The sequence below is a fragment of the Octopus bimaculoides genome, chromosome 1 (assembly GCF_046866305.1).
Source record: "Octopus bimaculoides isolate indiv1 chromosome 1, ASM4686630v1, whole genome shotgun sequence".
Taxonomy (NCBI): Eukaryota; Metazoa; Mollusca; class Cephalopoda; order Octopoda; family Octopodidae; genus Octopus; species Octopus bimaculoides.
Window position 1 is genome coordinate 131,319,116 of NC_142928.1, and position 25,454 is coordinate 131,344,569.

Genomic DNA, 25,454 nt, shown 5'->3' on the forward strand with positions numbered 1-25,454 from the left:
TTCTTTTCAAACTGTTATTTGCTTTTTTGTTTAGGTGAAAATCAGTCAAATTTACTTGGCCACAATATATCATATGCTAGATAACACATGAATGACATTTTAAAAGACTTGTTTAATGTGAGTGCCAGTTTTTGAACTCCTGATCTTTAGGTGAGTTGTTTAGTGCTCTGACCCTAAAGATACTTATTTGGTCTTAAGCATACATTTTACCAGACACATAACTGCAGTAGAAATAACTATATGGAAAGTTGCTAGATTAAGATATGTATTGTATAGTCATAGCACTCAATAATATCAGACATATTTTATAGTAATTTTTAATATTTAGGCCAAAGCCACAAAATATGGAAGCAAGGTGAATACCTGAGTACTTGTTTGATGACCTTGGAAGGATGAAAGGCAAAGTCAGCCTCAGCAAGATTTGAACTCAGGCAGTAAAAGTATGTTACTAAATATTGTAAAGTATTCTGCCCATAACTCTACCAATTCTGTTAATCCTTATCAAGCATACTAAAGTGACCAGCACTGGAAGCTTGGTAAACTTTGATATAACTTTTAAAGGATCTGCAAGTTGGTGTTTGATGGTTTGTATAGTGTCACCACCAGTATTTTGTTTGTAGTCAAGATCAAGATACTTAATGCACAAATGGCCTTGGCATACAATTCAACAATTGATTGAAATGTCTTCTAGGTTGGTACTGCAAGGTATGCAAAACTTGCTGTTGTAGGTAGTGGCTACACAGTACATTTGATAACAGTTTCATTATCATTGTTAAATTCAGTTCTTCTTATAGGAAACATTATCTGCAATAAACTTGTCATATCCAGAAAGGCATTTGTCATTCTTCTACTTAGTAGCATATAAACCAGAAATTAGTATCGATCTAGTAGAATGCAAAATATGGTCAAACTTATGATATTTGAAGCTAACTATAAAATGTACACACAGAAAAATCTATTCTTTGGGATCGTAGTGTCAAGAGATGAGCTGTTAATATGAGATTTCAAATTACATTTGCTACTTGGATATTCTTTTGTCACATGAAACTTGTTCCATCTAATTTTGATTTAATAGACATACAGTTTGCTGATAAGATGAATCATTTTAAAATGTATTTATACCAGGTTCCACTTATAGGATCAGTCTGTCTTTCACTTCTTGGATTGAAAGCTTTGTGTCAGTCAAGACTACTGTTTCCAATACAGCACCTTGGTCATAATTGAATATTTCGCTCTATATGAGACTTAATCTGCAGTTAGGAATACCACATCTTAAAGAACTGTATGGGATTAAATACTAACAAAAATCTCATCATTAAAGAAAAGATATTGCCTGAAGAAAACCATTCCACATTATTAATATTTTGCCTGTCCAATGCATTTTCATAAGTTGGTCCTAAATGCTCATGGTTGTTTTCAGATTTTTAGTTAGCCCTTGTTTTATATGTTCTGAGTAATGTAAGGCTTTTCTTTCCTAAGTCTCAAGTTACTCTAGTAGTTAAAAATAATTGGGAATGTATATCATATATGATGCATAGACACTAGAGAAATATGTCCTGTGTATCACATGATATACAAGACAGGCAAAGGATTAACACGCAATTGGTACAGATAAACTTGATGCAAATTTTATCTGTTGGAAGAGAGAAATTAGAATGTTTCCTGTAGACTGAAAAATAAAATTCTATATAGTTCTGAGAAGTTCCACTGAAATAACCATCTCTCATTCTGTCTTGAGAATTGTTATCTATTATTTTTCACTTTAAACTAGCACTCTGTCAGTTATGACAATGAGGGTTCCAGTTGATCCAATCAATGGAACAGCCTGCTCATGAAATTAACGTGCAAGTGGCTGAGCACTCAACAGACACATGTACCCTAAGTAAATCTCAGGAAAATTCAGTGTGACACAGAATATGACAAGGCTGGCTCCTTTGAATTGCAGGTAGTACTCATTTTTGATTGCAAACTGGTCAACAAGTCTCCAACAGCAGGGAAGAAAAGTCTAATCCTAGATGGACGAAGCAAGATTGAGTATAACCAAAAAAGTTATATCACATCTATGTGGAGAAAAGAAATCAGTTAAAAAAACTCACTGGTATAAGCTCATGAAGAAGGCTTAATGACCTGTCTAACCTCAAAGCTGTAGACTTATGAAACAGACATTCTGATGTGATAATGTACATTAGCAGTACCCATGAACATTCTACACTTAGTTTAAAATTTGTAAGATGATTATACATAATCATGAAATATATTTTTTGAAATTGTACTTTGTTAGAAACAGTTAATTCTTTAGGTGGTCCACGTAGGTAGTACTGAAATCTTAGGAGATAACATCCCTGAAAGAGATGTTACACACTTGTCACATCTTCTGTCTTGAGAATTGTTATCTATTATTTTTCACTTTAAACTAGCACTCTGTCAGTTATGACAATGAGGGTTCCAGTTGATCCAATCAATGGAACAGCCTGCTCATGAAATTAACGTGCAAGTGGCTGAGCACTCAACAGACACATGTACCCTAAGTAAATCTCAGGAAAATTCAGTGTGACACAGAATATGACAAGGCTGGCTCCTTTGAATTGCAGGTAGTACTCATTTTTGTCAGCTGAGTGAATTGGAACAATGTGAAAGAAAGCGTCTTACTCAAGAACACAACACACTGCTGGTAATCGATATCATGAGCTGAATACCCATAAGCACTAAACCAAGCACCTTCAACATTTTCCACTTTACGTAAAAAGTAAACAAATTTAGGCATAGGAGTGGCTGTGTGGTAAGTAGCTTGCTTACCAACCACATGGTTCCGGGTTCAGTCCCACTGCGTGGCATCTTGGGCAAGTGTCTTCTACTATAGCCTCGGGTCGACCAAAGCCTTCTGAGTGGATTTGGTAGACGGAAACTGAAAAGAAGCCTGTCGTATATATATATATATATATATATATATATATATATGTGTGTGTGTGTGTGTTTGTTCCCTCCCCCCCAACATCGCTTGACAACCGATGCTGGTGTGTTTACATCCCCGTAACTTAGCGGTTTGGCAAAAGAGACTGATAGAATAAGTACTAGGCTTCCTGGGGTTGATTTGCTCGACTAAAGGCGGTGCTCCAGCATGGCCACAGTCAAAAGACTGAAACAAGTGTAAAAGAGTAAAAGAGCAGAATGAATCTGTCTATAATATTGTGCTATTGTATGACTAAGTTGGTAAAGCTTTAACAAATCTTAATACACTGTATTACATCCTTATTTTCATATCAGAGGAAAGTTCATATGGCTAGACTTGAACCTACAGTCACAACGACTGAAACATGATAGCTACCCATTAAATTGTGGATTCTAAAAAAAGAACATACAAGTAATTTAGGTACAGACATGGCTGTAAGGTTAAAAAGTTTGCTTCATAATTGTGTGGTTCTGGATTGGGCCTCACTACACAGTATCTTTGGCTAAAGTTTTCTGCTATAGCCTAGAGCTGATTCATGCCCTGAGTGAAATTTTGTAAGCAGAAATATGGAAGCAGACGGTGTGTGCATGTGGCAAGCACATATGAATGTGTGTTTACAGTTATGTCACGTAAAACCAGTCATGTTGTTGATGTGCTTTAACATAGCAGTTCAACATAAAATATGTACCATATTTAAAAATATTGATTGGGATTGATATGCTAGACTAAACCCTTGAAAGTGGTGGCCCAGCCTGGCCACAATCCAATAACCAGTAAAAGACTAAATGAACAAAAAAAATATATATGCTGTACTTAATTCAATTTATTCATGTTACAATAATTACAACAATTATGGCATGTTTGATTATGATTATGTCTTTAATTACACCCTAACTTAGCCTTTAAGATGTATTTATATTTATATATATATATAAGTATGTACAGCATATCTCAGCATGTCTTCCATACTTGTAACAAAATAATACTTTCAGTTAACCCATAAATGGCGACATCATCAACTGATGCCAAAGCATCACTTTGTCAAATGTGCCTAACTGTAAGTGACCCTTTTTGATGGGAGAAATCAAGTTGCAAATCAAAGATTTATATAGCTAATGAAGAAGTTTTTTCTGACTTACCTTCAACAAATGTGGTAGATGATGATATTCCAGGTAGCATGAGATGCTTCAACATTTGCTACTTGGATATTCTTTTGTCACATGAAACTTGTTCCATCTAATTTTGATTTAATAGACATACAGTTTGCTGATAAGATGAAACATTTTAAAATGTATTTATACCAGGTTCCACTTATAGGATCAGTCTGTCTTTCACTTCTTGGATTGAAAGCTTCGTGTCAGTCAAGACAATTGTTTCCAATACAGCACCTTGGTCCATAATCGAATATTTCACTCTATATGAGACTTAATCTGCAGTTAGGAATACCACATCTTAAAGAACTGTATGGGATTAAATACTAACAAAAATCTCATCATTAAAGAAAAGATATTGCCTGAAGAAAACCATTCCACATTATTAATATTTTGCCTGTCCAATGCATTTTCATAATGGAAAAAATGCACCAATTTTTCTTCATTTGTAAATTTACATGACAACAATGTGGGAATCTCAATGAATTTATGCTCACACTGGATGTAAAGGAAAGCGAAAATCTTGACACTTTTCAAAATTGACTTGGTAAATTTTATTATGAGAGAGACTAACAATTATTATAGCTTTTGTAGTTATTTAAAATGAAAATAGATACAAAAATTACCCTTAAGAAATACTTTTTTTTAATTTTTAGCCCATTTGGCACACACATTTATGCAACCCTTTCCTGCTGTCTAAGGGTTAAATATGCCATAAGATGTTGAGCGTGGCCGTTTTCGTGCGGGTGACACGTAAAAGCACCCACTACACTCTCTGAGTGGTTGGCGTTAGGAAGGGCATCCAGCTGTAGAAACTCTGCCAAATTAGATTGGAGCCTGGTGTTGCCATCCGGTTTCACCAGTCCTCAGTCAAATCGTCCAACCCATGCTAGCATGGAAGGCGGACGTTAAACGATGATGATGATGATGATGATGATGATGATACACTTCATAAACATTTTAGATGCAGAGAAAGAGAGGGAAAAGGAGACTGAGCTAACTAAGGAGGCAGTGATATTATGAACTCCCTTTCCATTATTGAATTTAAGTCTCCATTTCATTTTCATCCTCTTTCTGTTGCATGTTTACTTTAACACCCACTTTTACTCAACCTCTCACTTCTTAAAATCCTTATTTTCTCTAACTCTTCATTGATTTCAGTATTTCCACCTCTCTTTTTCCTGTTCTTTCCTTCACTGTCTTTGTATCATTCTCCATTTACCATTATCAACACCAATGCCACTGCCAGCATCACTACCATAACTACCGACAGTTTATTTCTTATATTGTTTGCGCTACTTGCACAGAATTACACTTCCCTATTATATTGCCAAATAAGTATTATTTACATACATTGCAAAAAACTTACCTCTGAACAAATTACTTGTGTATAGAAAGCAGAGTTCCCCATCTCCATTCCACCAATTATTCCCATTCACATTAATGAGCGATGTGCAAGGGTCTGAAATTTCCTTGATGTTCCCTATGTCTACAGAGAGCAGTCCCCCACATCCTTTACTAGAGTGCTTTGTTGTTTTGCAATGGAAAAATGCAAATGAAGAAGGTAGGTCCTCTCTAGTACTGGAGAACACCTACACTTGCATAGACCTGGCAGAATGAAAACTGATAGAGGCTGAGAAGTATGATAACCTTCATTTTCAGCTTCCCATCCACGGTAACCCAATTAAGCTTTCATCTGCTGAACCACCTTGTTATACTCTCACATCTCTCCTTTTTCATTGTACCATGTTTCTCCATGTAACTAGGAATGGTATTAGATCTGCCTGACCCTCTAATCTGTTTCACACATTCTTCTATTCATTGAATCATGATACTTGATTATTAAGAGATGGCAATTCTCTTTTACTACTATCTCTATCACTCTACCTCTTTCTCCACTGAATACACTTCTGCATGAAGGATTACATATCAGAATGTAATTAATACACCCTACTATTACCCTTATTTTGACTGTCAATTACTTATTACTCTCTTTCACCATTGTGCCACCACTATCTCCCATTACATCTCACCTTATTCTATCTCTTCCTTAACTTAAACCCTACTGTTCCTCCTTTCACCCACTAACTCTAATTCTTCTGTCATTCTCTCTCTCTCTTTCTCTTCACCTTTTCTATCCTCTTAAGCATTTTGCCTTGGACAAACAAATTTTATAGTATAGTAAGGTCCCTCAGCCTTGTGGGGCATAAAGCAATCTAGTGTTGGTGCTAGGTTTTCAAGTGATATTCTGTCAGTTACGACAATGAGTGTTCCAGTTAATCTGATCATTGGAACAGCCTGCTTCTGAAATTCATGTGCAAATGGCTGAACACTCCACAGACATGTGTACCCTTAACATAGTTCTCAGGGAGATTCAGTGTGACACAGAATGTGACAAGGCTGGCCCTTTGAAATACAGGTACTACTCATTTTTGCCAGCTGAGCAGACTGGAGCAATGTGAAATAAAGTGTCTTGCTCAAGGGCACAATGCATTGCTGGGAATTGAACTCACAATCGTGAGCTGAGTACCCTAACCACTAAGCTATGCTCCTTCATGGTGCCAAGTACACTATAAAATAGAAGACAAATGAATTGAGACAACATAGGGTTGAGAGGAATGCCTCAATCTGGCTGTGGGCATGATAGTGTTGATACCTTGACAAAATATACCTGGTATTGTTTATAAAGTGGTTTTAGTTAGGAAGTGCATTGAACCACAGAAGTTATGCCTCAAATAAAATACATAAGTAAGATGTGGTCCTCCAAGTCATTTAGGAGGCAATATCGCCAAATAAAAACTTGGAATCATAGACCCATCCAACCTGTGCCATTAGGAAAAGCAGCTATAAAATGCTGATGAGGATATATATATATATATATATAGAATATAAAGAAAAGTCAGGACGTATGAGATGAATATATTTATTTTACCAGTTGATATCCCATAGGATGACGATTGTTTTGCAGCCAACATCATACAAAAATAATTTTAGTGTATAATTAATTATTTTACATGTCTTCTATAAATTGCATAAACCTATTGTACATTTTACAAACGAATGCAGGTAAAGAAGGCGAGCTCATCAGATCAACACAATATGATAACATCTATTTTCTCAACTCCAGTATACACATACAAATCATCAAATTATTAATGCATGGAAGACATTACACTCCTATGTATTGTTTACTATGTGATTTGTAGCCTGGTCCCCCAAAGGGAACTTTTTGTGATTATCACCAGGTTATGTAAATCCATATATTGTGCACTATATATATATGTGTGTGTGTGTGTGTGTGTATGTGTATATATATATATATATATGTGTATATATATATATATATATATATATATACACACACACATACTAGCTACTGATGGTATTAAGGGCAGACATCGGGACACACATACATACATAGTGTAATAAAATCTATAAATATATTATTGTTCTTACCATATTAATATATAGATATATATAAAATATAACAGGTCTTGAATGGCACAACAATGCAGAATGGACTATAATAAATGTTATAATTTAATTATTCATAGTCTGATATAATAATGTTTTGAAATATAAAAATTCCTTCTTCAGACATGGCTGAGCTTTACAGTTGATAATATATATATAAGTTATTGCAGATGCACTATTATATCTTATTTAGTATTATACCATTGTAAGTGTTGTGTTTATTATATTGGATTGGCCAAAATGTCCATTCAGTTCTTAAGCGAAAATAAGACACAAGTTTTAAACAAAAATCAATTTATTCAATCAATGATATAATTACTATTTCATCCCAGTATCTTCTGCCATCTTGTGGGCAGATCCATTATTTCCTGCTCAAAGGATTTTCTGTTTTTACACTTCCAGGCAAATTTTTCAGAGTTGAAGGTCTGTCCACTTAATGAATTTTGAAGAGACCAAAAATCTGAAATCTGAAGGTGCAAGGTTGGGTGATTATGGAGGGTGCAGCAAAACTTCCCAGCCGAGCTCCAGTAACTTCTGCTGTGTCTACAAAGTGTACAGTCTGGCATTGGCAAAATGAAAGACAATGCCCTTATGATTAGTAAGTGCTGGATGATTCTGGTGGATTGCTGTGTGTAATTTGTTCAGTGGGTTACAATAAACCTCAAAATTGATGTCCTGCCTGTGAGAAGCTCATAAAAGACAACACTCTTCCAATCTCACCAAATTGGGAGCATAAGTTTCTTTGGGTGAAGTCCTACTATGGAGGTTGGTTATGGTAGTTCGCTGTGCTTTCCCTGATTGTTTGCACTAGTTGTAGGTAAACCATTTTTCATCCCCTGTCACCTTTCTCTTCAAAAAAGGATCATTTACTTCACGTTTCTGCAACAAATCACAGTTGAAATTTGTTGGATAAGGTTAGCTTCATTCAATCTCTGTGGGACTCAAACATCGAGTCTGATGATGTAACCAAGTTGATGCAGATGGTTTTCAACACTCAGTTTGGTTATATGGAGAATATTTGTGATCATATAAGAGTGGATGGTGTCAGCTAATGCCTTCATTTTGATGCTGTTAATGTCAGTTGGTCAGTTAGACTGAGGTGCATCTTGAACTGAAAAATTTCCTAATCGAAATCTCAAAAACCACTTCTAGTACACATGTTCTGCAACAGCATCCTCTCTGTACACAGCACATGTCTTCCTGTTGATTTCTGGCACTTTGTCTTTCTTTTTTTAAATAAAAATAGCATGAAGTGTTGGTAATGTTCGTTTTGTCTCTGCATTTTCAGAATGATTCCAAGTACACAAAACAACCTGTTTCGCTGCAAGTTTGCATCGGACTATATTGAAGAGTCAAGTATTTAATGAGTGCATATGTGCAAAGAACAGACTGAAGTTAGCCACTTATTAGAGTGTTCGAAAACTAAACGGACTTGTTGGCCAATCCAGGAAAATGCATGAATCATCATTGCAACTAGGTTTCCATTTAAAAATTTTTATTTTATAATCCACTTTTGTGAACAAAACAATAGTATTGATGGTTACAGGTTTCAAATGGTTCAGTGTATTTATGATGGTAAAAGTGATAAGGAGTATCTTGTAAATTGAGCAAATAAATAGGACATATTTCTATTTGTAATTACTAGTTACTCATTGATGCTTATATCTTTCATTGATATGAATCAGCAAAAAATACACACACATATGATGGGTTTCTGCAGTTTCCATTTACCAAATTCCTCACTGGAATTTCAAGACTGTTATGAAAAAAACTTACCCACGATGCCATACAGTCAGATCAAACATGAAAGCATGTGATTATAAAAGTAAATTTCTTAATTACACCAGTTATGACTAAAGAGATTTTTGCTTTTTTCTTTTTAAATAAATACAATAACATTTCATAGAATCAAAATGAATTGAGCTCAATTCAGAAATATAGCTTCCTAGAATAAGCTTTGCCACTAACTTTTCAGAATCCATGTTCTAGATGACTTGTGACTGTAAATACCTACAGCATTTTTCTGACTTTCTAGAACAAGGGGCAAATACAACATTTTCATTGAGAATTTTTGCTGATAAAAGGTTCAAAGAAAAATATGGTATGAACAGAATTCTAAGATGTAATTTTAGAAAGGAGAGGTTAAATAAATGCTTACTATGGAATCAGAATGTGAATTAGATGAGTAATAGGTGCCTTAGTGTGTTTAGTTTAAAACGGTATGCAGTCAGAAATATTAGAGGAGCAGAGTTTGTAGCAAAAAGAGTAGTTCTAGTATTGAAAATTGGAGAGTGAAGGCAGGTGAAAGCTTACTGAGTGAACACACTTTAAGTTTGTGCTTTAATGTAATGCAAAAATGCCTATCTTATGTGGTATGCATGGTTTCAGATATCTGAGCAGTGCTGTAGCATAAATCATATATGTTTTATGTTTTAAAAGGTGATAGTGATGAAAACCATAGAAGAAACCACTGAGAGCCCTCAAAACAACAAATATATAATGTAGGGGTCTTAGAAAGCTTAACATATGCTGTGGTGGAATTGCCTGAAAAGAAAGCTTGTGATTTGACTGTTTTATCATTATAAATATATCTTAGAAAAATTTCATAGCTTATTATGAGATGTTTACAGTCCTGACTCATATTTAAGTTGTTATTCATGAAGTATACAATTTCAGTCCTGATCTTTTTAGGAACTGGATTGAAGGTGTGTAGATTGTAATAACTGAACGAAAACTGTTACTTGACCAATGTTTTCATCAAATTAAAACTTAAAATGTCAACTGAAACATGAGCATCTTATAACATTTTCTTGTGAATATGTTTCTTTTAGAGACATAAGTAAAACTCTGCAGTTTATATTTGCCAAATGTTAAGTCAATAAAGGCGTAAAATTCAAGAATATTGATTTTTCACACTGGCACTATACTACAGATAAGTAACTCATTACATGACTAGTACCTATTCAACTAATCCCACAAAGATGCAAGATGAAGTAGTAAAATGTCATTAAAACTGGAGAATGAGAGAATTAAATACTTTAAGTGTTCAGTCTAACATTTTTCATCAGACTTCATCCAACCTTAAATTCAAGGAGATTGAAAAACAAAACAAAGTTTCTGAGTTTACTATTTTTTTCTCATTTTTTAATTTTGTTTTTTTTTTGCTTTTATATAGTAAGAAAAAAGTTATGTTGTTCATGGGGCTTCTTACTATGATTGTAATTGTTTGTTTTGCTAGCTACCAACTTCTCACAAGAAGAGTGCTACAGTTTGAAACTGGCTGTCCATCTACACAGTGTAAACAAACAGGGTACAGTATCTTCTAAAAGGAGGTAGGCAGGCAGGCATTGATATAATAACCTAAGTTTAGTCTTCGTCATAATGATGTTGCTGTAGAATGGTTCGTTGGTAATACAGAATCCATACATTTTTTAGCTTCTTCGGTTAAATCCTTAGCTTCTCCTTTCAGTTTACCAATCACCCATTCCATTGCTTGTCGGCCCTGCAAAAACAAAGACAATTAGTGAATTATTGAAATAAAGGATTATAAACTATTTTCAAAATATGTCATAGTGTCACTTCTAATGAGTAAATGAGGAGATTTTTAAATGATTGCTTCACCATTTAAATACTACAACACCAAACTTTCCCTCTAATAAATCTCTAGTCTGAAATCAATATGCTCAGATATTAATTTGAACATATTGGGACTAGCTGAATAACAGATAAAGAAAATTATATATATATATCATATAATGGAGTCGTTTATTTGTTGAAAGAGTTGTCTTGTGAATCACTTAAATATGAATTAGGACTGGAACCAGTTTTGGGTTCATTCAGTCAACTTGATCAAGTAGAAGTTTAGCAGCATAACACGTTGATGGATTTATAGATTGTTCAAACTAATAAGTTCTGGCCATGTTGAAATACTTTCTTTCTAAAATGAAACATCATGAATTGATGTGTCAACCTAATGCCATGCTAATGTGTTCTGCCTTGTTCCAATTTAGAATGCGTAAAATTTGAACTTGTGGTCACTGTTGTCAGTAGAATATAATAAACATGATAATTAAAAGTTTGTTTTCCATTTTTTATGCTTCAAATACAAAAACAAATTAATAAAAAATTAAAATCTTCACCTTGCCAGCATTGTTTGATATTGTATCAGTTAAAATTCCTTCTAAATAACTTGATAATGGGATGCCTTTCACATTAACAATGGCTTCTTGTTTAAGGAGTGTACTGCAAGAAGTAAAATAAGAAACATTCAACAATTAGAAAATTTGGTATTAAAACAGAACACAAAAACTTTGAGATGATGTGCTTTCAAGTAATGTTTTTTTAAATCCTCTTTAATCCTTTAACATTTAAAATGACCATATCCAGCCCAAATATTGTACCTGATCTATGTTCAAATCAACCAGATCTAGCCTCTTACACTTGCCCTACAATGTCATTCTAAAAATGACAATCATAACATCAAAATCTCAAAGCTATGAGATAATGTTAACAAATAGGCATTACATTTGACAGAGTAATCTGAATGTGAAAGGGTAAACATCCTATTTCTAAGAATACACATCCTTTAAATTAGTGAAAAACCAAAATGGATAAGAAAGTTGAAGCATCTGGAGATGATCAACAAACTAGAATAGATAGAAACAAACAAAACTGCGGTTGGTATGGAAAAATACCTGCTGCCCAACAGTAACTCCTAAAAAAAATATAGACATATGATAATTAAATAAGTTTAGCTACTGGAAAGAATAATTCAATTTAAAGAAACAAACAACACTAATGACTGTGATGATGATAATAAATAGAACAAAAGAAGGATGCTTCTTTTTGATAACAGTAAAGAGATAAGGGTGCCCTAAATGTTTACAGGTCAACCCCTTAGCATTCAGCTTATTTTATCAAATGCACAGATATAGCCAGTTTAAACACTAAAGGGCTAAACAGACAAACAGTGAAACAAAGTAGACACACAGGTAGTCAGAAAAAAATGGGAAGTAGTTCAAAACAAAACAGGTCAATTATGATCACTTAACTTTGAACTATCAAAAGACAAATTATGGGTTGCCTCATAATTTGTTTGAAGTCTGAGTTTACTATTTTTTTCTCATTTTTTAATTTTGTTTTTTTTTTGCTTTTATATAGTAAGAAAAAAGTTATGTTGTTCATGGGGCTTCTTACTATGGTTGTAATTGTTTGTTTTGCTAGCTACCAACTTCTCACAAGAAGACTTCAAGGCATTCTAAGACTAATTCATATATTGTTTTGAAAAAATGTAGAAGTCATTTCAGTTTATGTGGAAATCTGCCAGAAACAGCAATTATAGATTTATATCTATAATTACTAAATATTTAATTACAAGTCATTGACTGGCAGGAACTGTAGAGCATTGAGGTTAATAATTTATGATATCTAGTTTTGCTTCTGTTTTGAATTTATGCCCCAATTTTAATCACAGTCAATAAGTACCAGAAATATATTTGAACTGATTCCATAAACTATAGCCTATGGGATTTTATGACCATTCCACATTATACTAATATATTCCTGCTGTGAAAAAATAGGATGGTAATTGCAATATTTTTTTAATGAATTTCCTAATAATCATAAAATGTTTGTTGCAGTTCAGACTATTTAAACCTTTAGCATTTAAACTGGCCATGTCTGGCCTAAATATTCTACTAGTTTTATGTTTAAACTGGTCAGATCTAGTCTGTCATATCTAGCCGACAATGTTATTCTAAAAACAAACAATCACATCATCATAATCTTTAAGCTTGGATATAATGCATGATTAATTCAAAACAATGTAAATAAATAAGCATTATATTTGACAGAATAATCTGAATGCTAATGGGTTAAATCACAATTTTAACACTGTGGGGATACTTTCAAGAGAAAGACAGAATCCAGAACAAAAGAAATGCATTACAAGGGTGGCCCTTACATATATTTATGACTGTTGCTCTTTGAGTGAACATTTTACTATGTGATGCTTTACACAGAACAGTGAAACCAATTAAATCAACAGTGTTGAGCCAAGCTTCTGAAGTCACTAAATAAAGTGCTAGTTTAGGGCAGTGGAATGAGGAAATTGATAGAATGTCAGTCGGGATGCCTTACAGTATTTGTTCCAGTGCTTTGTTCTCCAAGTTCAAATCCTGTCATAGCATACTTAGGTGGTAGACTTAGTCAGTCATCTGGTTTAACACTAGCATCTTGTCCTTGAGTGTTTTTAATAGAGTTCACTTCATTGCAAGCTTCCTCCCTCCCACCACACTCATCAGTTCTCTCAGAATCATGGGCACATATATAATAAACTTATCAAACACTGGTACTGTACAGTATCCACAGCTAAGACTCTTTCACTTTCACAGACTCTTTCACAGTTTCTTAACTGTAGTTATAATGAATAGATTTAGCTAATTGTCATAAGCAGCCAGGACGAGTGTTTTGTTAATTAGTAAAACTGAACTCAAATCTTCCTATGGACTTCAATCAAACAATAGAAAACGACTTAAGAATACTTCCCCTTGAAATCCTTAGGAAGTGGTTGATGACAAACATTTAAGATATTTTCTTCATAAAATTAGTAAGCTAACGATGCAGGCATCAGTAGCTTAGTGAGAGCCCCCAGTACCCCAGTGTGGTGAGGTATTCTTTTGCATCTTTACCTTAATGGGCATGAAAGGCCATAGGACATTTCAAACCTTCTCATATCTCCACTCCACCTGGGATATGGACATGCAGTTAAAAATGTTGGATTGGGTTCTGGGTTCATTCCTACTGCATAGCAACTAGAGCAAGTATCTTCTACTACAACCTTGGGTTTACCAAGACCTTGTAAATAAAATGTGGTCAATAGAAACAACAGAATCATTCCACGCACACACACACACACACACACACACACACACACACACAGAGCAGTGTGAATTGACAAAACTGGTGCAACTAAATGCAGTAGTATTTTGGTTTCTGTTATGGTTATGCCCCTTCGTGGATGAGCACAAAATAAATACCAAAGTACTGGAGTTGATATAATTAACTAAAGCTCTTTTGGCTGTGTTCCAGTGCAATAAGAAATTCAAATATTTTTTCTAGAAAATCTGCCAACTGGAAATATGCTGCGCGTGGGAAGGCCCGGCAGCCCAGGTGAAACCTAAATCTAAGGCCTCAGCCAGTCCACTTATGCGTACCTTCCTTCATTGTACACTAAACTCCACTTGCGAAGACCTGTTGAGGCAAGTGAAATCGAAATTGAGTTAAATTCGACGACTGGCACCCATGCCAACGTCGTCTCCTTCATTGGACACGAAACTCAGCTTGCGAAGACTTATTGGGGCAAGCGAAAGCGAAATTGTGATGGCACCTGTGCCCAGCGTCGCCTTTCTGGCACTTGTGCCCGCGGCATGTGTAAGGACTTTCGAGCGAGATCGTTGCCAGTGCCCTTGGACTGGCTCTTGTGCGGGTGGCACATAAAATACACCATTTTGAGCGTAGCCGTTGCCAGTACCGCCTGACTGGCCTTCGTGCCGGTGGCACGTAAAAGCACCCACTACACTCTCTGAGTGGTTGGCGTTAGGAAGGGCATCCAGCTGTAGAAACTCTGCCAAATCAGATTGGAGCCTGGTATAGCCATCTGGTTTCACCAGTCCTCAGTCAAATCGTCCAACCCATGCTAGCATGGAAAGTGGATGTTAAACGACGACGATGATGATGATGATCAAAGACATATGGAGGTTTTGCTTTTAGTGAAGGAGGGATTATTTTCCCAGCTAACATCAACCAGTAGATCTGCAGTGTATTATATACTTAAAAACAGATACTTTACAGCTGAATTCCCTCCCAAATACAGAAAGATGTGTTAAGTGACAGTAAAACATTTTAGTTGGCTCCAAATTGATCAGAGTAATGTCCCTTATCACAAGACGCAGCATAAAATTTGAACCAAAAAAATATCAGCTTACCCAATTTAATTGCAAAATTAAATTTCATGATCATTCTAGTAACAATGTTAAATATCTACCAAAAACTAGATTTTAGTATTTACTGCAATAATCTCAACTTATCTGAACAGAAAATAGTTTTAAACATGACATAACTTGACAAAAGATAGACTGGTATATGAAACTGCTTTCTGCAGTTAAGGGTAATGAAATTTTGAGTCAATAAACAGGATTTCCACAGTTAAAGGGTTAACTTCTTGAATACTGAAATGTTTACCTTACTAGAAACAACTTCATCAAAGAAGCAAGTTTCTCATATGAGACTCTGATGAAGCTATAAAATATTACTCAAGCACTCAAGTATGAGTCCATTGCACTTCATAGCAGAAACAGTAGTAAGCTAATGAAGTTCATAAGGTAATCGTTTATTTCTTTGTCATCTTATTTTCTTATACAAGGTGTTGACAGTAGGTAACAACAAGAAACAACAACCTACTCTCCTTTAATATCAAATATTGGTTTCAAATTTTAGCACAACCCCAGTAATTTTGGGGTTGATTACATTGACCCCAGTGTTCAACTTATTTCACTGACACCAAAAGGATGAAAGGCAAAGTTGACCTCAATGGAATTTGAACTCAGAACATAAAGACAGACAGAATGCTGCAAAGAATTTTGCCTGGTGTGTAAACAATTCTGCTAGCTCACTGCATATCTCTAATATTAGATATTGATAGCTAACATAAAGCATAGTGAGAGAGGGAGAGAGCAAGATGGTGGAGGGGAAAGTGCTTCAGGCAGAGAAAAGCTGTTTTTCAGGATAATAGATTACAAAATCAAATTTTAGTTTGAAGAATATGTCCTAACATTCAAATATTGTTTTCAGTTGATTCAAATAAAATTTTAATGTTATATAGTTGACTTACCTAGATTTATCTTTGGGATCAGGACAATATGTTAAGTTTTCATCAATAGATACAATATTATAGAATGTTAACTGGAAAACAAAATGTTAGAATTGTCACTAAAGAACAAAAGAGAACTGCATCAATAATTAAAAAAAAAAAATTTTCTAGCAATAAATCCAATTTTCTATAGTAGTATGGGTGGGATATGCTTTGCAAATTTATATATTTTGAATATTGTTGGGTCAGTTAATTTTATAACTGGATTCTTTTCTCCATCTATGAAGCAGAAGAAAATTTGTTTTTAGATAAATCAAGCAGAATCATGTTAATGTCTAGAGAAGTGCAATACATAAGTATAAATTAGAAGTCCCTTTTCATTGTCATTGTGGTAGATCTTTGTCATTGAACAATGAAATTTCAGAAGTTCAAACAACTGAATTACCTGCTCCTGAATTAAAGTATGAGTGGCTGAGCATTCCAAAGACGTGTGTACTCTTAACACAATTCTCAAATAGAATCAGCATGACAGTGAGTGACAAGGCTGTACATCTTGAATTCATCATCATCATTATCACAATCTAGCATGGGTTAGGCAATCTACCCCATGAACTTCTATACAGCTTCCATGTATCCAATTTCACAAGATATGGGTCAACTCCAAGCTAAAGAAAATTTGCCCATGATGCCACACAGTGGAATCAAACCTGAAGCCTTGTGGTTGCCAAACAAACTTCTTAACCATTCGACCATACTGTACCAACACTGTTGTAACACACATATAAAAAAAAATATACTCCACAATAAGGGGTAACTTCCTCACATGAGATAGGCTAGCCATTTCAATCTCTGACACACTACACTGCATTCAGATGAAGAAAAAGTACTCTAACAATTTCATAACAAAGTATCTCAGACACATACTTGTAAAATAAATCTCACAATCCTACTGATTCATACTGATTCATATATACATTTTTGTTTGACTTTGGTCAATAAGTGTTATTTCCTGTATGTTTCTATCCAGAAATCAAAAGAAATGACTATTATTCCCTTCAAACTTAGCTTTTGTGACATGGACATCAATGTTTTGAAGTTGACCTATTTCCCATTACATTTCAGACAGATTCAGCACTGAGTTGCTGTGGCAGAAATATTGTTATAGCAAATATTCTGCTCAATGTCACATATTTGCTTGTCAGTTGCTTGACCACTTGCATAACCACTTGAGCATGTCTCTTAGTGACTGACAATATGTACATCTCTGATCATGAGCAGTAGTGGGGGAGCATCATAGCCATGTGTTGAGAGAAATTCTTAGGAGTTTGAATAAGTGTAACAAAAGCCATTTTTCATGCGTTCTAGGGGTAAGCAAATAGGAAATAACAGCTACTATTGAAGGACAAAAATTGTGTTACACAGCGTTATTAAACCATGCATCTTAATTCTCATAAGTAAAAATTATAATTGGAGTGAGCATTCTGGTAATCTAATCTTAATTGCAACAGTAATATTACTAAGTGTTGAAAAATTACTAGCTATAACAATCAAAAACGCTCATTTTCTCTTTATGAATTTAAGATTTCTTACTTCTAATAGTCTTATTTTGAGAATGAATGAATAGATAATGTGGACAATACACATGTCACATTAACTCCACTTTTGCTCTTTTAGTGTAGAGATCAAATCAAATGATGGCCACCAAAATAATTTTTTGCTCCTCCCCCTCCCCCATTATATTTCACACACACACACATAAACTAACAATACAACATTAAAAAAGGTAACTTACGTTTCGTGTTTGTAAGGTCATTCGTTTAGAGCGTGGGTCAACTTCTGAGATTTCACTAGCAAAACATGTTCGGTCAATGCCAACAATCTGGATAAAATATAAAATAAAATTGCAATAATTTTTATTTCATCTCTACAGAATATAATGATAATTATGATGTAAATTAATTTCTATTTCAAATGTGCAAGTCAGAGGGATACTACTATTTACTTACTTTGTCATAACTATCTTTTATCTTTTATTTGTTTCAATCACTGGACTGTGGCCATGCTGGGGTACCACTTTAAAGGGTTTTAGTTGAAAAAAATCAATCCCAGTATTTTCTTTTTCTCTTTTTTTAAACCTAGTACTTATTCTATTGATCTCTTATGTCAAATTGCTAAGTTTGGCATAGGAGATCAATAGAATAGCAGTTGTCAAGCAATGGTGGGGGACAAATACAAACACACACGCACACATACATTACAGGTTTCTTTCAGTTTTTGTCTAACAAATCCCCTCACAAGGTTTTAGTAGGCCAGGGGATAAAGTAGAAAACACTTACCCAAAGTGCCATGCAATGGGACTGAAACCAGAACCATGTGGTTGGGAAGCTAACCTCATACCATTCAGGCACATATTATTTACAAACTAATATTTTTATTTTCAGTACAGTATTCCTTGCTTAGTTGATAATTACATAAACTGTGGTTAATTAGAATTAGCAATGTAAATAGCTTTCATTAATGCTTCAATTTAAAAAATGTAACAGCCATAAATTAATTTGACAACTGTAAAGATTTAATCTATTTTAACAGGTGAGAAAGAAGTCTATTAATCTGAAAATGATATAACAATTTCAAGAAAAGTATTTTCTTCAAAATGACTAATAACAGCTAATATAAATGAAACTGAAGAAATACTTACTCTAGTTACCCAAGGCTGTAATCCCCAGGAAGTACTAAGAAGTCGATGAGTTTTCAAGACACCATTTCTATCAACATACCGATCAACAATATCAACACCTACAACACTTTGTGTTATAGGGTTAGGGTATTTTTGCCATGCAGCATTCACTACAGTTTCCCATGGGTGTCTGAAATAAAATATTAATATTTTAAATGATTCTTGCTAGAAAATAAATACTAAAAATAATTACAATCACACTCGAAATGAAACAAAAAAAAAAAAACATCATCATTATCATCCTTTAAAATCCATTTTCCATGCTGGCATGGGTTGGACATGTAGAGAGTAAAACTGATAATACATAAGAGTAAAAAATGATTCCATAGATTTTGCCACTAAAAAGCAGAACAACATACTGTTTCTAATTTAAAATGCCCGGACAGTTAACCCAATGTTTCATACACTACAACAGTAGTTCTCAACCATTCCTTACCTATGAACCCCTTTGATTCCTATTTTATTCAGATGGACCCTGATAGCCATCCAATGTTTAAAGTATCCTATTATATTTTTATAATCAAATATTATTAGGAATTTTATTGACAGAAATTGTTAAAATGTTTTGTGTATTGTAGAAGTATAATCAATTTATTGCACATATTTTAACAACAAAATTTCATATGGACCCCCAAGGGTCATTTGGAACCCTGTTGAGAAATACTGCTCTTCAATAACTTCATTCTCAGAGCACATTCAAATGCCATAACCTTCTGTTCAGAGACCCTTCTCAAGCAGAGTATTTGAATTCATAACATTTCTAATGCAAGATTTAACTGCCTTAATCCCAAAACAATTGTCAGTAAAATGTTAACACATTTGAATAACAAATGAAAGCCTATCCATATATGCATGTGTGTACACATGTATATGTAAGTATGTATACGTATGTATATATGCATATACATATATTATTTATATTATTATATGATCGAACGCCACGCATCCACTTTCAAGTAAGTTTTATCTTAATAATCCTGATGCGACACTATTACTATCTCTATTTCTCTCTCTCTTCTTCCTTCTTTCTTTTTTTTTCTTTCCCATCCTTTCTCTAATTCTTCTCCCCCTTTCACTGTTCTCTATCTGTCCCTCTCTCTCCCTCACTCCTCCTCTTCCTCCTTGACACTCTCATTGCTCACATGTGACCAGCGGCCATCTTTTTTCTCCCAACTCAAATTTCTTTCTTCCCTCTTGTTAAACTACAAGGGATAGCATGCATTTTTTCTGTCTCCTATCAAAGCTTGTTTCTCCAGCGTTCAGCACTTCACCTCATTATGGCTTAACAGCTCTTACCGTTTGTTTTAACTGTCCTGTTTTTGTTACCAACTTTGACCCTCTGCAAATCCAAAATTTGATTTAATTTGCTTTGCGGGAGTGTCTGTTTTGATGAAGACACATCTTGTCCTAACGCTCAAAATGCAGAGTAGATAAAACAGTGGACAACTGAAGAAGGGATGGTTCTTTATATGGCCTGTCTCGTTTTTTTATTTGTTTCTTTCATTGGTTGCAAAAAAAGTTAATTTTCCATGTTTTTGTATTTCATTGTCTTCTTTTTCATGTTGTTTATGTTTTTTGAAGTCCTGTAGCCATTTGTGCATGTGTATATATACATATATGTAAGTACACACATGTACTTTTATGAGTTTTTTTTTTAATAATTGTTTGTTATATAATATTATGTTATATTATATTCATAGTATATCAAGTAATATTGTAATATAAATAAATTATTGGATTGTCAATAGTATCTCTCTATTTAATTTATATATATATATATATATATATATATATATATACACACACTGTAACTTATAATTTATTTATTAATTGTAATAAATCAACCAGCTGGTGATATACACTAAAAGAGATGAGTTTTCCAGACAAACTGTATGAGTAAGCTACTTTCAATCTCTTGTCGAAACCATTCCTTTACTCATGTTATCAAGGCAAGTTGGGATCAAAAGAACTGACCCCTTTTGATATCGACTCATCTGCAATTGCCCTTGGTTATATGACACAAACTTCCAGTTTTAAAGTAGCCTAAATTAAAATCTTCGATCGAAATTTGTCTTAATTTGGTCCAAACACAAACTTGATACTAACAAAGTTATTTTACTAGATTCATCATTATTTTTTTAATTATTTGAAACAAAACCAGTGTATTTCAAAGGAAATATAGTAGTAAAAGTGTTAATGCACATGAGAATGATCTAGCTGTCATATCTGCACAATTTCCATTTTCCTCTTCTGTTGCCTTGACTTCTGTAAACTGATCAAGAAATTAATCAGTTACTAAGCAATTACTAACTAGACTCAAACGAACATAAAACTTTCCAGTAGGAAAATCAAATAAATTAACAAACATTTCACTATAAGAAAAAAAAATTTATTCACATATTTTTAAAGTTTTATTAATAACAAATGAAATTTAAAAACAAAAATCAACATGGGGGTGTGTCCAGTCTTAATATTAGATCTTTTATTTTAACAGCACATTTTTTAAGAATTTTTATAAGATAGTCAAGAGAGGAAGTGCCTTATGATGTTTGCAGGCTCTTCCAGGCTGATGTCCAGCCTAAACATCTGTAGGTAAAATACAACAGAGTGAACTGTTGCTAAAGCTCACCCAAGGACCAAATGATATTGATCTGAGCAACATGTTTGGCCTCTAATCCTAAAAGTCCTTATCAAAATAAGCTAAGCTTAATGAACGGGCTATGTAAAGATCAAGATGATGCAATAATTAGTCATTTAATACAAATCTTAAATTTCTGAGAATAATTTCATCATCTACTGCAAATTAAAAAAGTTGCAGGATAATTAAAAGATAATTGAACTGCCAGCTTAAAGCTCCTGAGGTCATATCTGTTTTAATCTCTGCACAGTTCACTTACTGTATTTACTTATGTGTATGTAAGTCGCACTATTTTATACTCAATTTTAACTGAAAAACTAAGGTGTGACTTATACAAGGAGCAATGCTAAAACTATGAAGAGAAAAAGTTTTCTTCCATGGTTTAACACTATATTAAGGGCACGACTTATACACAAGTAAAGATGGTAATTCTACTTATCTCAATTCCCCTAGCTACAAGGTAGATATACACTTTCTAGAAAAGGTTATTTGTGATAAGTTAGAACTGTATCCTGAAAGAAATTTATCTTATCCTTTAAATTCTAGGAAAATTGAAATGAATCACTGTGAACTGTGAAAGAGTTTATTCTTTTTAGCTCCATCAAACCCGTCTATAATAATCCTTTCCACTACAGGCACAAGGCCTGGAATTTTGGTGGGAGGAGATTAGTAGATTACATTAACCCCAGTATTCAACTAGAGTTTATTTTATCGGCTTCAAAAGGATGAAGGGCAAAATTGACTTTGGTGGTGTTTGAACACAGAGCATAAAAAAATGGAAGAAATGCTGCTAACCATTTGGTCCAGTACAGTAACAATTCTGCCAGCTTGCTACCTTCAGTCCATAATAATATCAAGATCAATAGATAATTGCAACTGAAATGATATATCTAGATTGTAGTCACTATGTCTAAAGAGAAATAAATATGAAATAAGATTTAGCAAGAAAACAAACATGACTAAAAAGTTGTAAAATCAAAAGAGGAAGGTCTTGAAGAAAAGATGTGTTTGTTACTCAGTGGTAAACAAATTTAAAATAGTTATCTATATTACTTTTGTTTCTAAGGTGGCGGAACAGGCAGAATTGTTACTGCACAGGAAAAAATGCTTAGTAGCATTTCTTCTGACTTACAAATACTGCTGGGGGTCAACTTTGCCTTTCATCCTTTCAAAGTCAATAAAATAAGTACCAGCTGAACAGTGGGGAAGGTGTAATCAACTTACCCCATCTCCCAAAAATTGCTGGCCCTGTGCCAAAATTTGAAACCAATATTCCTTTTGTTTCCAATTTTCTACTTCAGAACAAAGTTTCTGTTATCCAAGTAAAGGAGTTCAGGAATGAAAAAAATGCAGAAGATTTTGGATGGCAATTATATTTTACTAACAGCTAAGCCCGGTTTCACCCAGTCAGTTAGGATGATGTGGCTGTTAAACCTGCTCTGTATAAGCATTCGACTTGTCTGGGCACGCTTACGTTAAAAAACAATTTTAGAATGACTTTTTTCTCTCAAAACACTAAAACTAACTGATCAACAGAAAAATAAAAACCAACCAAGATTCAACCAAATCAAAACAAACCCAAATACTAAGCGAACAAAGATGAACCATTATACTTCCATTGTGCATGCACATGCACACACTCACACAAACACACACACGCATGCACGCACACACACACACACACACACACACACACACACATACACTCACATATATTCACAAGGGGTTGAAACACTGATTTATTTTTTCAGCGTACAGTTTTCATCATCCCATTACTAAGTATGACATCACCCTTTCCTTCTTTATTCATCTATCACCCCTTTCTTTCTCATTCATAAACACAAGAGTATTATTATAGGAGATTATCTTGGTAACCATGGGAGCTATGAAAAAAATACAAAGCCCAGCATCACCACCGGATCATTCTACACATCTGTGTAATTTTTCACACAATTCCACCCAGCCGTTTGACCGTGAATCCCAAGACAAGAAAGAATCGCCCGTGTCAAATTTATATGTATAGACTATGGCAGAATTAAAAGAACTTGAACATTTTTTCATAAGATACAAAGTCATAAAAAAAGTTTTAAATAATAAAACAATGTGAGTTGGCATTAATTAATGGAGGGGTGGGGGTGAATGAAGATAAAACAAGAACGTAATACTCAGAATATCACAGACGAGCAGGAATTAGTGGTTTGTAATTAAAGTACAAAGTACAAGGCGGAGTTACTTTTCAACAAATGACTAATGACAATTTGAAGAGAACTGTGGAAGCTACACTGTTCAACATATGCCAGCATGGAAACAAAGGAATGCAATAAAAGTTTCAACGTAAGAAGAATTACAAAATAGCAAAGTTATAAACTATACAACATTGTATTTTTTTTATTTTACTGAGACTTACTGTCTAACAAAACAAGCATGAACAGATTAACACTTAGAAATTAAATATGTTATAAACAGACCCTGATAAGAGAAAAAATAAGTCAAGGATGAGTGACAAATACTTAAATAAGGTTATTAACTATTAACAATGAAGGGGGCATTTCACAAGGAAAATAACAATCCTCATATTGAAGCTTGTTGTTAGACTACGCTTAGTCTTTGACTATTATTATTGTTGCTAGACTACACTTACATCATTTACAAGGGAATTTGTGGCTCAGATAATACAGGAAAAAGGCTTTAAGACGGAACTATTACAACATTTATCACTATAACTTAAATTAACATAGCTTTATTTTCTTCTTAACCCTATAACTTCCAGGGCAGGAGGTTTTCTTTAGCAAACCAGAGGAATAAACATACTGAACATAAACATAGAGAACAGGAAGTTGTAATATATACTCTTTTACTTGTTTCAGTCATTTGACTGCGGCCATGCTGGAGCACCGCCTTTAGTCGAGAAAATCGACCCCAGGACTTATTCTTTGGAAGCCTAGTACTTATTCTATCGGTCTCTTTTTGCCGAACCGCTAAGTTACGGGGACGTAAACACACCAGCACCGGTTGTCAAGCGATGGTGGGGGTGGGGGGGACAAACACACACACACATATATATACGACGGACTTCTTTCAGATTCCGTCTACCAAATCCACTCGCAAGGCTTTGGTCAGCCCGAGGCTATAGTAGAAGACACTTGCCCAAGGGGCCACACAGTGGGCCTGAACCCGGAACCATGTGGTTAGTAAGCAAGCTACTTACCACACAGCCACTCCTGCGCCTCCACACAACCACTCCTTAATTTATATAAGTTTAAGTTTTTAAATACAACCCAGTTAAAGAAACTACATATGATACTAAATCACTACAATATTCTTTCATAAAAGGTGTTTATTTTAAAACGTTATGACATTAGATATTAATAAGTATGCTTTATAATGTAATATTTTATTAGGCAGCAAACTAGGAAAAATTCATTAGATTGTTGGATAAACAGTCTTGTGGGTTTTGTTCTAACTTTCTGTATTCTGAGTTCAAATTTCACCACCGTCAACTTTGCCTTCCACCCTTTCAGGGTAAAGATGGAGGACTGGCAGAACTGCTAGAGGGTCAAATGAAACACCTTGTAGTGTCTGCTTTGGATCTTTGTCCTCTGACAGACATGTCTACTATGATACTGGTGCCAAGC

At 34.3% G+C, this 25,454-nt stretch overlaps 1 protein-coding gene across 1 annotated transcript in view; it reads right to left on the minus strand.

Annotated features, from left to right (window-relative positions):
- Positions 1 to 7,852: 7,852 nt before the first annotated feature.
- Positions 7,853 to 25,454, minus strand: part of LOC106875811 (PRELI domain containing protein 3B) — a 42,088-nt gene continuing 24,486 nt past the window's right edge. Inside the window, exons 2-6 of the mRNA XM_052970497.2 lie at positions 19,143 to 19,311; positions 18,237 to 18,323; positions 16,466 to 16,536; positions 11,715 to 11,817; positions 7,853 to 11,077 (exon numbers count right to left, since the gene is read on the minus strand). Coding sequence (XP_052826457.1) covers positions 10,952 to 11,077; positions 11,715 to 11,817; positions 16,466 to 16,536; positions 18,237 to 18,323; positions 19,143 to 19,311 — 556 coding nt within the window. The 3' untranslated portion in view covers positions 7,853 to 10,951. The remainder of the gene's footprint in view (positions 11,078 to 11,714; positions 11,818 to 16,465; positions 16,537 to 18,236; positions 18,324 to 19,142; positions 19,312 to 25,454) is intronic.